The 13,955-nt window shown below is 49.0% G+C and overlaps 1 protein-coding gene across 2 annotated transcripts in view; it reads left to right on the top strand.

Annotated features, from left to right (window-relative positions):
* The first annotated feature begins 5,244 nt into the window (after positions 1-5,244).
* The window catches only part of LOC126509843 (stimulated by retinoic acid gene 6 protein-like), a 33,545-nt gene continuing 24,834 nt past the window's right edge, over positions 5,245-13,955 (top strand). Inside the window, exon 1 of one of the 2 annotated variants that reach the window (XM_050156001.1) lies at positions 5,245-5,407. In XM_050156001.1, coding sequence (XP_050011958.1) covers positions 5,388-5,407 — 20 coding nt within the window. In that variant the 5' untranslated portion in view covers positions 5,245-5,387. The remainder of the gene's footprint in view (positions 5,408-13,955) is intronic. The other variant, XM_050156002.1, reaches the window with a different exon arrangement.

The raw sequence follows: 13,955 nt of genomic DNA, 5'->3' as shown, positions 1-13,955 counted from the left end.
AGTAAGGAGGAGAATGTTGGGAAAGCTCTCAGCACTAAGATTCCACTCCACCCAGAGACTGCCAGCTTTACCTGGAATGGCTTTTAAACCTGTTCACGCCTCTTGACCTCCTAATCCCATCTGTGATACTACCTAAGAAAACAATTACTCCCTTTGAAGACCTCATCCCAGAGTCGGCCACCGCATCACAAAATTGGAAACAATCTCATTGCCCACAGGCAGGCAATGATTAAGCAAAGTGTGGCCCATCTGACAATAGAGGACGAGGTAGACGCTGAAAATGAGCAAGATGTAGGCTCACGGAAATGCAAAGATGTTTATGATGTATTGCTTGGTGAGCTGGCCATTATAAAATGCACATCTGTGTGATGTCGTATGTGTGGGGGAATGTGGATCCTGCTGAGAGAAAGGGGGGGGGAGAGAGAGAGAGAGAGAGAGAGAGAGAGAGAGAGAGAGAGAGAGAGAGAGAGAGAGAGAGAGAGAGAGAGAGAGAGAGAGAGAGAGAGAGAGAGCTTAATGATGTGAAGAAAACACAGTGTACATGTGTACATGCCACACAGCAGGGTCTGGAGACAAGAGCGATAAACTGTTCGCTGCTTTTCAGGGACAACCTTCTGGTAACTCCGTACTTCCTAAGGGGTCATCACTGCTCCAGGAAAGAGCAGGTGCCCCCCCTGTCAGTGAAAGAGCTCAAGGGTGAATTTTGGTGAGCATCGTGGAAGGAATCCAAGCATCAGAGGTCGGAAAGGGTGGTCTGAACGTCCTTCAAACAGAACCGTCATTCCCAAAGTCCAAACCCTGACTCAGACCAGGAAGCCCCAGCTGTGACAAGCGTTTACAGAACAGAATTTGTCTGCTTTTTATGCAGACGCCGAGGGAGCGGGCGCTGAATGATGTCACTATGAAATTCATGTGTGCTTAATGCAGGCTGGAATATACAATCCCACAGAGGCGCATTTACATACGATCTACATTCCTTTTAAATGGTAGGGAAGGCATTATGTATGCATAATGGCCCCGAGAATTAAAGCAAAGGATTCATTTTCCAGCCCTGAGCCTGAGGCATCAAAGTGTGAGTGAGTCTGAGCGGGGAAAACATATCAGGCTTTGAAGATGATCAGCTCCGGCTCTTTTTAAAATTGCCCCACGTCCACAGTCCAGCACAGTTAGTTATGTCTCTTCAGCATCGGCTACAGACAGACGGGGACCCCATAGGATGATGGGAAATGATGGGGGTGAACTCTCCAGATAGGGAAGGGAACTGGGGCAGCTGGCGAGGTCCCAGGCACCTGGGTAGTGATTAAACAGCAAGAATGGGTGTGACTTTGTGCTACACACAGGGCCTGGACACGAACACAAGGGGAGGCCAATTAATGGCCCAAAGTGGATGCATGCACACGCGTCCATTCATCCCTTAGGCCCAAAGATGAATGACGCGTGTCCCTGTCCCAGCAGAGCTCAAGCAATGGAGGCCTTTCATCAATAGCCTAACACCGGATCGGTCCTGGAAGGCCTCTCTGTGTTCTCTTTGGGATTCCCTAGTGGACCACTCCACAGTAGGGGAAGGGGCCGTTTCCTGAGTGAAGTTTCATGAATGATGCGTGGGGGTTTCCAAGAAACATGATTGGTTTCAATGATGTCCGCAGTGAGCTGAGCGGAACAAGATGCAGACCTCGGCAAAGATGGGCATTCAGAGGCTGAGCAGCTGACAAAAGAACCGCAGGGGATGCTTCTTCTGGCTGGAGCTTTGGATAAAGCACCGAGATAGGCCCTGGCCAGGGCTGCATTAGGGCAAGGTGGCACAGTTTTCTCTCTGGGCATCTGTTTGAGGCCACAGTGCAGAGCTGTATCCAAGAGGTCTGCCTGGGCAGAAGAGGAAGAGGTCAGAGTTTAGAGTTGGGTCAACAGGGCTTTAGGAGAGCAGGGACATGAACGAGGGAGGCGGAGAGGGAACCCCAGAATTCTTAGACCTTTGGCTGACTCTGTACAGGACCCACACGGAGCAGAACCAGGGCGTGGCACAGAGTGACAGGTGAGGCTGAGAGCTGAGCAGAGATCCTTGGGTTCTTCCTGTACTGATGGGAGGCTGGAGACCAGCCTCGGCTAGAGCAGACTACCCCAGCCTTACAACGTCCCTTCTGCAAGGTCAGGGATACTCCTATCAGCTGAGCAGCAGGACCCTGCAGAGGTCTGGGGCTCAGCACCACGGGTCTCCTCCTTTGGTATTCTAAACTGAAATTATTCCAATCTCTCTTTGTTCTAGCCGTGAGGGTGGCAGCTGCTTCCTGCACATGCCTCCTTCAACTTACCTAGCTAACAATTCCTTCCATTACATTCTGTCTATGATCTGATATAAGGACATTAACCGGTACCGGGAGTGGTCCCGAAAGGCAGCCCTCAAAGATGGGTTGCAGTCCAACAGCCAGCGAGCTTCACTAGAAATAAGCTCCAATAATTACCTAAATTATTTATGAAAATAGCAAGTAAGAAACGCATTTCTTAGCTGCAGGGCCAGCTGCTGAAAATGAAGGATGTGGTTGAATCGTGTGGACTGCATAATCATAACCTAAGCTGAATCCATAGCCTTGCCAATGTCCTGCATCAAAGTCAGGATATCTCTTCGGAAATGGTGAGCGCCTGAGACTGTGGACTCTGAAGAAGAAGCCTTCCTGACTGGGGAAGCTTACCTGGCGTGTCTTTACTGAGGACCTTGCAGTAAGGCCCCCTGTTGGCAGTTGCCTAGCAAGGACGCTTTGCTCCTGGAATCTCAACGGGCTTCAGGCATGTGTGAACAGGGCAAATATAACATCTGGGCTACAGAGTCACGTTTATTGATCTAGGTGCCCTGACCAGAGATTCTGGACTCCGGGTTGGGCTCAGGCAGCAGGAGAAGGCACTGCCATTTACTTATCAGCTAGAGTCTAGAGATGTGATGACCCCTGTGTAGTAATATGAAGGTGACAGAACTTGTTCAGTGTGCTGCAGAGGAAGCAATAAAATGGCTTAGGGGGATGCTGGAACAGATTTGTCATAAACAACCTGCATGCCTGCCCACGTGCTGAGTTCCCCAGTGGGCTGTGTCACTGCGACACTGAGACAGTCACTAGTGAATGTTTCACTGCTAGGTATTGGCCCAAAGGAATCTAAGGCAGCAGATTACAGAGACACCTGCAGTGTTTGATACAGCATTAGCTGTTAAGGTAAAAATAAAACAACTCAGGTCCCCAAGTGGCAGCAGTCAGCAGTGGACCAGGAGACCTCGACGGGCCACGAAGACAGCAGGTCCCAGGCAGGGTGAGAGACAGAGACCTATTAGGCGTGCTGTGCAGAGAAAGTGGGTATTTGTTTAGTGGGTTATGGGGGGGGGAGGGAAAAGGGGAGAGACGCAGAGAGAGAGAGAGAAAAACAGAGAAGGGGGAAGGAGAGAAGTGGGGAGAAGGGAGCGAGGCAGAAGCTGCCTCTTCAGGAAAGAGATGGAAAGAAGGACTCACAGGCTGGAAGCTGAAGGAAGATCCACTTGCCTCTACAGATGAGGGAGGGAGTGGGCAGGGCTTATCTCTTAAGGGGACAGGACAGACCATTCCTGTCCTGTCACAACAGTCAAACTGGGCGATCATCAGCCTATGTGCCCAACAAAAGATAAATGGTTAGAGAGAATGTGGCATATATACATAGTGGGGTTTTATTTAACCATAAAGAGGGATAAATTATGTCATTTGTAGAAAAACAGATGGAACCACATAGCCCCACATTAAGGAAAATGAGCCAGACTCAGACAAATAACACATGCTTCTCTTATCTGTGGCTAATGTGTGTGTAAGTGTAAATGTATTTTTATGTATGTATTTTTATGTGTGTGTATACACAATTTTATGTATGGCATAAAAATATAATCTAGACTTTGGAAGAGGATTAGTGGGAGGGGATGAGGAGAAAGGGGAATACAGGAGGGAGGATATAGTCAAAATACATGATACACTTGAACAAAAATATCTTTATGAAGCCCATCATTGTGAACAATGACTACACACACCAATAACAAGATACTCAAAGAACTACGCTGATTTTCATAGTGTCCGCACCAGTTTGGATCTCTAGCACAATAAGTGGTTCTCTTCCTCGTATCCACATCAGCATTTGTGGCCATTTTTCTTTTTATTCTTAGTCATTCTAAATGGGGTAAAATGAAATCTCAAAAAAAAAAAAAGCCTTCACAGTAGTTTTAATTTGTGTTTCACTGGTGGCTAAGGATGTTGAACATTAAAACAAAAATTCTTTTGAGAACTCTCTGTTTAGTTTTTCATGCCCCATTTCAAAAGTGGGTTGTTTCTTTGTTCTTCATGTTTAGTTTCCTGAGTTCTACGCATGCTTCCAGAGGAGAAAAGTACTCGTCAATCTTACTTAGCTGTGAGTCATTCAGGCTACATTAATGACCAGCCTGACAAGACATGCCCACTGGTGCCAATAGTGGTAAGGATGTTATGAGAGTAACCAACACCACGTTCCGATTGCATTTAAGGCCCACTCCACAAGATGAAACTCATATCTGGTACTGCCATCAGGGGTTAGAACATGTGGCTAGGCAGATCATAGTTCCTAGGGGGAAGCCTACCACTGTTATTCTGCTAAATGGTCATATTATTAAGCCCCCTCCTAATGCCTTTCATTCATCCATAGACTAGAGCCTCTTGCACCTCTCACCAGGGACACTTCTTTCTTCAGTAGATGTCAATTAACACGAGGATCCACAACTGGTCAATTTACAGAGAATAAGAGACTTAGGGATGCTTAGCCCTAGATCAGGCATCTATATCTCATGCCCTCATTCCAGGGCACCAGCATCGTTGAGGAAGAGGGGGCTGACAGATTGCAAGGGCTGGGGGTGATAGCTGGCACAGCAGGGCTGATGCCTCTGTAAACTCAGCAGCTGAGACAGCAGGAAACAACCCCCTCGTCAGAGTCCTAGTTTATTACCTATAATAATGTTTTATAGCTAGCCCAAGGCACACAGCTGCCCAGAAAAAGCCTCTCCACACATTTGGGAGGTGGGTGGTTCTGGGACCACAGCTGGGGTATAAGGGACAGCAGCAAGGCCCAGGAGAAGGCAACAGAAGAGAGGGGCCTCCTCACGTGGGATAAGAAGCAGGGCAGCAAAGCAGTGTTGTGAAACCAGGAAGAGGCCTGCTGACCGATTTCACTCCCAGGTAAATGTTTGACTGGATGTTTGCCTTTTCTTTGAGTTTTGGGTCTACAGATCGAACTGGGCAGAATGCTAGTTCTTCGGAAGCCATCATAACCAAGCGCCCGAGAAACAAAGACGCACCCAGGGCAGCCTCATACAGGACAGCGGCATCCACCAGCACGCCACCTGAGGCTCTTTCAGCAAGATGCTTGCAGTCAGTGCAAGGTGAGCGGCAGAGTCTGAATCGAGAAGGGCTGTTCTAGACAGCCAGGTCCTCCTAGCTCCTTTGATGTTGGTGTTTAACAGATATGGGGAAAAAGGCAGGGATTGGCTAATTTGCAGGCAGACAGACATGAAACAGGGAGAACTATGGTAGATTTCTTCCCTGCCAGTTCAGAGACACAGGGAGTGAGTGGGTAGAGCCCAGGTAAAGACTTATAGGATCCTAACTTGGAATCTGTGGTTTCTCACCATGGTTCCTTCATCTACTACTCTGGTGTAAAACTCCCTATCTTCCTCCCCTTTTAGATGGATGCTTTAGAGTTGTCCACATTTATGGAGTATACTTTGCTGTTTAGGTATGCATATGGCACGCTGATTTGACCTCAGACATTTATGTTTTCTTTATGATAAGACGCCACCACCCCTTTGCATTTTGAAACATTTGTTAACAGAAGTCACCCTTCGGAGCCACAAAACAGCGGTACTGACTTCTCAGAACTGTAACTTTGTAGCCATGGCTAGCCACTTCTCACCCTCCTCCTCTCCCCTCCCTGGATTCTGTCCTGCCCTGTGTTTGTAGGTTTGTATGAGTCAGCCTTTGCTAGACTCCCTATATGAATGAGGTCATGCAGTGTTTGTCTTTCTGTCCCTGGATCATTTCACTTCCTGTAATGTCCTCTGGGTTCACCCATGTCGTCTCAGAAGACCAGATGTTTATTTGAAGCTAACTAGTATTCCGTCACTCAGTTGTACCACGTGTTCTTTGTCTCCTCATCCACTCTTGGGCCAGCTGGTAGATTCCATATCATGGCCATAGTGAACATTTATGAGAAAAACAAGGTTTCAGGTGTCTCTTTGATAGGCTAGTTTCATTTTCTTCGTCTATTTCTTCACTGGCAGGACTGTTGAATCCTAAGGAAGCTGTATTTTTGGTTCTTAGAGTCCCTCTGCGGCGCATGATGCCCGTCTGCGCTCTATGCCCCGCCATACAGTTCCTGAGCTGGGCAAGGGGCTGGAGATCTAAAGACACAGAGACAGAGACACGGGTCATCCTTGAAACAGGAACTCCCCAAGAATGCCCCCTTTAGTGTGTCCAGGAGCAGCTTACATAGGGATAGCCACGCCCCAGCCAAACCCACCAGAAACCCTTCTCCTGCCTTCAGGGACTCCTTAGGATCTCGTGCTCAGAGCAGCTGTAGGCACTCAGATCAGGGGAAAACAAGTTGTTTACAAGAAATTCAGGATCTGGGGTTCACAGCTCCCAACATCCCTCCCTGCCCTTTCCCACAGTGGTCGTGCTGGTTACCCCCAAAGTGTGTAAGAGTTCTCCTTTTTCCTGTCCTCAGCAGTATTTTCTTCCGTTATCTTGTGGAGGACTGCCGTTCTGACAGGAATGGGCAAGCCCACAATCCTGAAGGACTCAGAGGAGAACCAGAACGGAAGGATGGAGAGCAGGGAAGCCCTGCCTAGGTGGCAGGAATCAAGATTTTTACTCTGACCTGGAAATATGGCGGATTAAGAACAGAAAACTGGCCCAGTGCCTTCTGGGGTTCCAGGATCTGCTCGGAATGCTGAGGGCTCACAAGGAAAGCAGGAGAGAGGGGAGCCGTGGAAACAAAGAGCGCATGCCGAGTGTCACCTAAAAAAGCAAGGACAAGCAGATGGAGCACGCTGCGTTTCTCTGGATGTGGGAAGGGAACAGTGTGCTGAGAGCCCAGGAGAACCTGTCCCTCTCTCCCTGTGTCCCCGGTGGGCTCCGTAGCCAGGAGAGAAGGGAGAGGCTAAGGTGACAGGGGCCTGATGCCATCAGATGTGAGTTTCTAGAAAGGTCCCTCTGGTCCACATGGAAGATGGGTTGAAACGCAACAGGAATCTCTATGGTCATAGTGAAGGTGATTGTTGTGCCCAGATTACGACCCCCAGAGAGAGACCACCAGAGAGGCCCAGACTGTAATAACCAAGGTTTAATTAGCATAATACAAACATGTTTGGAAACCCTGTCTCCAAATGACCCCGTTACAGTGAGGTAGAGAGAGGAGTTGTATGTCCTCTATGGGGTAAGCTTTTGTTTGTTTGTTTATTTATTTATTTATTTATTTATTTATTTATTTATTTATTTATTATGTACACAATATTCTGTCTGTGTGTATGCCTGCAGGCCAGAAGAGGGCACCAGACCTCATTACAGATGGTTGTGAGCCACCATGTGGTTGCTGGGAATTGAACTCAGGACCTTTGGAAGAGCAGATAATGCTCTTAACCGCTGAGCCATCTCTCCAGCCCCCTGGGGTAAGCTTTTAAAGGCATAACTACAAAGAGGCTTTTTGAAGCTGCTTTGGCACGGGTGCAAGGACTTTTGCTCCCTCCCATTTTGCTAAGTCAGCTTTTTCCTTGTTCCCGAGTTAGGCCATCTTTATCAGCCTGTACCAGGTGGCTGGCTGGGCTGAGCTAAGTGACCTTGTGCTCAGAATCTCCCAGGTGGGAGAGGGGAAGGCCACTATCTTCCTGGGAAAACATTCTGCTAGGAAATTTCTTCTCGCCCCTTTGAGAATAAGGGGTGAGGGTCCTACAGTGATCTCAGCCTGGGCTATGAGCATGGACGGAAATGAATGGGTTCCATGGGGGTGGAGAAGACAGCAGGAGTTTCTCTGAGTCTGTGCTGTGGCCTGATGGAAGGGTGGAGCCACAGCTCCTGCATTGAAGACTTTAGAGGACAAGCTGGTTAGAAGGCTGTGCAGTTGGGACTCCAGGGAACACTCAGAAAGCGCTCCCCAGGAGGCGGCGGGCCGCTGTCTGTAGGCTAAGGAGACCCAGCCCAACTTGTGCCGGTTGCCCCACTCCCTTGACCTTGCAATGTAGGTCCTGTCCCTAAGAGCATCCTTCAGTCACAGTCTCCTCCCTGGCTCTGGCCTGGCCAATTAGGGCCCTTCTCACAGGGATGCTCCAGTCTGAGCATGCGGCTCAGGTTTTCTTCATAAAACATGAGGTCATTGCTTCCAAGGACCCCGGCCACAAACTCTCTCTACCAGAATCTTATGTCCAATTGTCTGAATGTGCTTCCCAATTGGAAAATTTAAAAAGTGTCGGGCTTTCAACTCTGCTACCCAGTGGCGCTCTGGGCTTTTTCCTGGTTTTTCTGAGCTATGCAGTGGGGCCAGGGAAGGGGCTGGCGGGAAAGGAACTAGAAGACCACCTGCCCACCACACAGCATATGGCGTCGCCTCCATTGGGTGGAAGGACATGAAGCTGAGTACTGCTGTGTTCGGCAGATAGATGTAGAGAAGGGCTGGAGAGATGGCTCAGCGGGTAGGAACACAGTCCTTTCTTGAACAGGACGTAGGTTCTGTTCTCAGCACCAGCGTCCAGTATCTCACAACTCTTGGTAACTCCAGTTGCCGGGATCTGAATTCTCTTATGGCTCCTTGGACACCTGCACATGTGTAGAAACTCACACGCACGAATGATAAAATAAATATTTTTCTTTTTTCCCATTTCCTTGAATACGTATGAATGTTTTGTCTGCAATTATGTCTGTGTACCATGTGTATGCCTTGTGTCCATGGAGGCCAGAAGAAAATACCATATTCCCTGAAACTGAGTTGCAGACAGTTGTGAGCTGCCACGTGAATACTGGAAATTGAGCCTAGACCCTCCCAAAGAGCAACCAGTGCTCTTAACCCATAAGCTCTCTCTCTGTCCCTGATAAAATAAATCTTTAAACAAAGATCGGCAGGGAGTAGAAATGGACCCCTTTCTTTTTCAGTTGCTCTTTGTTGTTGTTGTTGTTTTCCATGATGGCTGCTCTGGGCTTTTCAGGCACTCATGAAAACAGCCATGCATGCTTCTGAAGGGAAGGCAGCAAGCAGGAGCTGGCCAAGTCCGGCAGGAAATAGGCCAAGGCAAGAAAAGAGAGGCCTGCATACAGAGAAGAGGAGGGGCCTGGGAGAAGAGAGAAGGGAAGCAGGGTGTGGCTGGATGGGCCCTCGGAATTCTTTGGAATTCTTCTCCTGATCCTCAGGGGTTGTTTCTCAAGGACCTGCTGAGAAGGGAGGGTCTCTGAGCCCCAGCGACCACGGCAGACCTGTGCTGACACAGGGCCATTTTCTGTGGGTGGCTTCTTTAATAGAAGAAGTTGGCTGCTCAAGGGGGCAGCTGGGCCATCTGAGCACAGTTGCCCTCCTCTGGGCTACGTTGCTGGGTTGGTCATGGGACCAGCACCCTGGATGTTGGCTAACAAAGTGAGGGACTGCTCATGGCAAGGGGCCCAGGGCAGGGAGTCCCTGATAAGATAGCCCTGTGACAGTGACTCATGGGACAGAGAAGGGAAGGGACCAGAAGGCTGATCCTGGGAGGAAGGGCACTCTCCAGAGAATTGGCCAAGTGCTCTGGGGTCTGGGGAAGCTGTCCAGCCACTGGAGTTCCCTTCAGTTCTTTAAACACAAAACTAACTAACTAACTAATTTTACTCTTCCTTCTCCTCTTCCTCCCCCTTCTGTGTTTCTCTTCCAGTTTTGAAGACAGGGCCTCACTCTGTAGCCCAGACTAACTTCAAATCCAATATACAACCTAGGTTGGCCTCAGACTCCCCATAATCCCAGTCCCCCTCATCCCCACCAGTTTCCCAGAGGGCTTTGATTACAGGGTGAAGGTGCCCAGCTGGAAAAACCCTGTTTATTCTCAGAGCTGTCTAAACTGGAGGAGGAATTGAGAAAGGGGAACTGAGAGCTTGGAGGAGAACCTCATGCCAGAGGCTAGCCTGGGCTACAGAGAGAAACCCTGTCTCAAATGTCACCTCTCCCTCTCCAAAAACCACCTAAAACTAAAACAAACCTCTCGTGGGCTTGGATTCCAGAGACCAGAATGTTGGGGTTCTGTGAGCAGAGTGGAGGAGGTGGTTTCATAGTTGGGGGCTCTTTCTCCCCTTCCCTCTCCCCCTTCCTCTCCCTCCCATCCATTCCCCTCCTGTCTTCTTTCCTCCTCTGTCCATTACCTCCCTTCCTCTGACCCCAGTGGCTACACTATTTCCCACCAAGGGTCTTACCCTCTGTACCTTCTCCAACACTGGCTGCTCAGGGACGACCCACACAAGTTAGCATTGGTAACTGTTGTCCACGTAAGTTTTTTTTTCTTATTTTAAAAAATGAAAGTCCAGATCATTTGCCCATTCAGAATTATAAGGTTTTTTTTAAAATAGTGTCCTTTTCCCTTTGTTACTAGCTCACAATTTTCAGACTCTGTTGCTTGCACGTTTCTCTCTCTCTCTCTCTCTCTCTCTCTCTCTCTCTCTCTCTCTCTCTCTCTCTCCCTCTCGTTCTGACCACATGCTGGAGTGCCACCTTTTCTCACGTAACCTTCAGTGCTCTGCTCATGGTCAGACCACACTCCTCTGGTTGCTAGCACTGAACTTTTGGTTTTCTCGCTCTAAACTCCACTCCTGCTCGTTCACAGTTAACATTTATCTCTATCTGCCAAATGTAGACACCCTCTTTTTCCTAGGCCATGCCCAAAGGCAGGGGTACAGCTGCCAGCAACATGCTAGGAGACGTGTCATGACGGGCTCTTTACACAAAAAGAGGCATAGGCTGTACGTGAGTTTGTTATAGTTTATACTGATAAAACAGGTAAGCACGCGACATACACACGGTTGTAAATACTCCCTGCTCCGTATTCCGGTTCCACAGAGCCAGTGGGTTGTCTCTGAAAGGCAACACTGTTTTTTACTGATCCCCTGTCTCGGGGCAAGCCTTGGACTACAGCTGGTCAGTGAGCCCGGTTTCGACATGAGTGGTGGTGGACGCTTTATTTACATGAATGAGTCAAACAAATGGGGAAGAAACAAGACGCTGCCAGGGAGAAGGCCCTGCTCCATCCACGGCGGAAACTGCTTTTGTTGAGCCATAGATATGAGATTTTGAGTCTTGGAAGAACAGAACCTCAGAAGAAAACAAAAGAAATCATTTTGGGGTGGCTCACAAAGTATAGCTACAAGTCTCACAGGCTTGGGGCTAGAGAGATGGCTCAGCCGTCAAGGGCACTGACTTCTGCCGAGGACCCAGGTTCAGTTCCTAGCACTGACATGGTAGCTCAGAACCTCCTGTTATTCCAGTTCCGGGGCACCTGACATACACACAAATACCCAACACATCAAATGAAAAGAAATAAGTCTTAAAAAGAAATATAACAGATTAAAACTTCTGCATTATAGACATTTTCTCGCTCATTTTTAGTCTTTCCACGGAACAGTCAACCCAGCCCTGATTGGCAGTAGTTGCTGGTTCCACCTGGATTCCCGCCACGGCTGATTCCAAGCCCCAGGGTTCAGGAGGGCAGTGTCCGTAGTGCAGATGAGGACATACTCCCCAGGACTGTGGCATTTCCAGTCTTCCTTACTTATGCCATGAATGTAACTTCTTTAATCTTCTCTGCTTGATTTTTGATGGTGGTATTTAATAACTATCGTGTGGTGTTCTCCCGGTGACAGCCGATCCTGTCAAACAGAGCCAAGCCAGCCTCGGTGACACCTGTGTCCACCTCAGCCCTCCAAGGCTAGATTCTGTGGATTTGTGGGATTCCCGATAAAGCAGGGTCCCTGGCCAGGTGGTGGTGGTGCAAGCCTTTAATCCCAGCACTCAGGAGGCAGAGGCAGGTGGATCTCTGAGTTCGAGGCCAGCCTGGTCTACAGAGTAAGTTCCAGGATAGGCTCCAAAGCTACAAAGAGAAACCCTGTCTTGGAAAAAAGAAAAAGATAAAGAAAAAGCAGAGTTCCTGGCGCCAGGTATGCACACAGTGTCCTGTGCAGACACACTGTGTTGTGTGCATCTGGTTCCTCTTCAATGACCCATCCTCTGCACTGAATCAGCCCATGAGACCAGCAAACTGAACAGGACCTGAGAAAGACCCGAGCTACGTGACTTTCCCTGGTCACCGCCCCTCTCTGGACTCTAGCCTCTAAAAGGAGGTTCTTCTGGAAATCGGTGGCCATCCCAAGTTCCTCTGCGCCAGGCACCAGCTCGACTCCAGATGGGTGACCAGAAAGTCCCAGAGCGCTGGAGCTTCGGGGAGGGGGAGACTATCTGCATTCTAGTTCACGTCTCCAGGCACTCCTCCGACCATCAGAAGTAGAGTTTCCGGAAGTGGAGTTACTGCATCCGGACAGGTTCTTGGCGGATAAGCAAAGCAGCATTCAGCGCTCACACCCATTTGCTGGAGACTCCCATCTCCTCTCAGCCCTAAGCAGGCTGGCAGCTCCCTTCAGGGACTCCCGGTCCAAAGGTCAGACGACCGACGGCTCCTTTCATCTCCCCACTAGCTGAGAGCTCAGGATTTATTATTTCGATTCTTTAGCGTTTTTCAAAAGTTCAGGACTCACGTAACCTAGGTTGCCCTGTATGTCTGAGGACGGCCTTGAATTCCTGATCCTCCTGCCTCCGCTTCCTGAGTGCTGGAACTGCAGCTGCGTATTGGATTATTGGTTTGGATTTGAACTGTTTAGTTGGCACCAACAGCAGCCAATGTTTGTGGGTGTGATGTGACGGTCCTCCTATTCAGACACTGGGTGATGGTCCGGGCAGGGCCATTAGCCAGCAGTCATCTCAAACACTGATCTTTCCTGTGTGGTGGGAGCAATCTCAGTTCTCCCCTCCAGCTCTCTGGAAGCATTCGATACTCCACTGCCGAGGGTGCCCACTCCTCCGTGCTCTGTAACAGGAGCCTGTGCCTGTCTCCCTCTGCCGCTTGAGTTGATGCAGGCTCACGCATCCTATTTTGTAAGCTCAGACAATTCTATTCGAGGTACTTACCTGACGACGCACCGTGTTTGCTGATTCTTCTGTTCTTGCTGCTTTTAAACCCTTCTTTATAGTTTCGTTTTTCTTACTGCCTGAGGATTTTCTCTAATGTTTTTTTTTTCAGACAGTTTATAATGGGAAATAGTTTTCAGTTCTTGTGCTCATAAATATGCAATGACTACATTATTAGATGGAATGTTACATGTGAATACATTTGGTATTTATATATTTAAAATAAATATTTACATATTCAAATTCCTGAGGCTGAGGGATAACGGCGTTTTGCTGATTCCTTGGCATTATTCTGCCTCTAGTTTTCCTTGGAGGGCGCGCCCTCTAGCGTTCGCTCTAAAGACAGCCTGGGCTCCCTGCACTTCGTCAGGAGGAAGGGAATAAATACCGTATTTGGAGTCTTTGGCTTCCTCGAGGGCAGTCTTCCCCGTAGGGTCCTGTGTTTTGAGTGTGTGCTTGTGTGTGCTTGACAGTTCCATGGAGTATGTGCTGTCTGTGTCGGGAGCCTGGCCTCTAACCCACGCCAGGTGTGACTTAAAGCTGGCTCTCATTGGGGAGGGGATGGAGAGTGTCGTACTAGCTAGTGAAATCCTGACACTCCGGTGGCTGGCCTGTGAAGCTCCAGACTCTCTCCAAGGGCCAATCCTGATGCAGCCACAGCCCTTCTCTCTGTGACCCATGCATTCTCTAGGGGAGATGTAAATATATTGTCCCTGGCTGGCCAGGGCCAAGGGTAGGCTACTTGGGCTAAG

The sequence above is a fragment of the Alexandromys fortis genome, unplaced genomic scaffold (genome assembly GCF_014885135.2).
Source record: "Alexandromys fortis isolate MF-2015 unplaced genomic scaffold, M_Fortis_MF-2015_v1.1 scaffold_92, whole genome shotgun sequence".
Lineage (NCBI taxonomy): Eukaryota > Metazoa > Chordata > Mammalia > Rodentia > Cricetidae > Alexandromys > Alexandromys fortis.
Note: the sequence above shows the minus strand (reverse complement) of the source record. Positions and strands in the feature narration are given on the sequence as shown.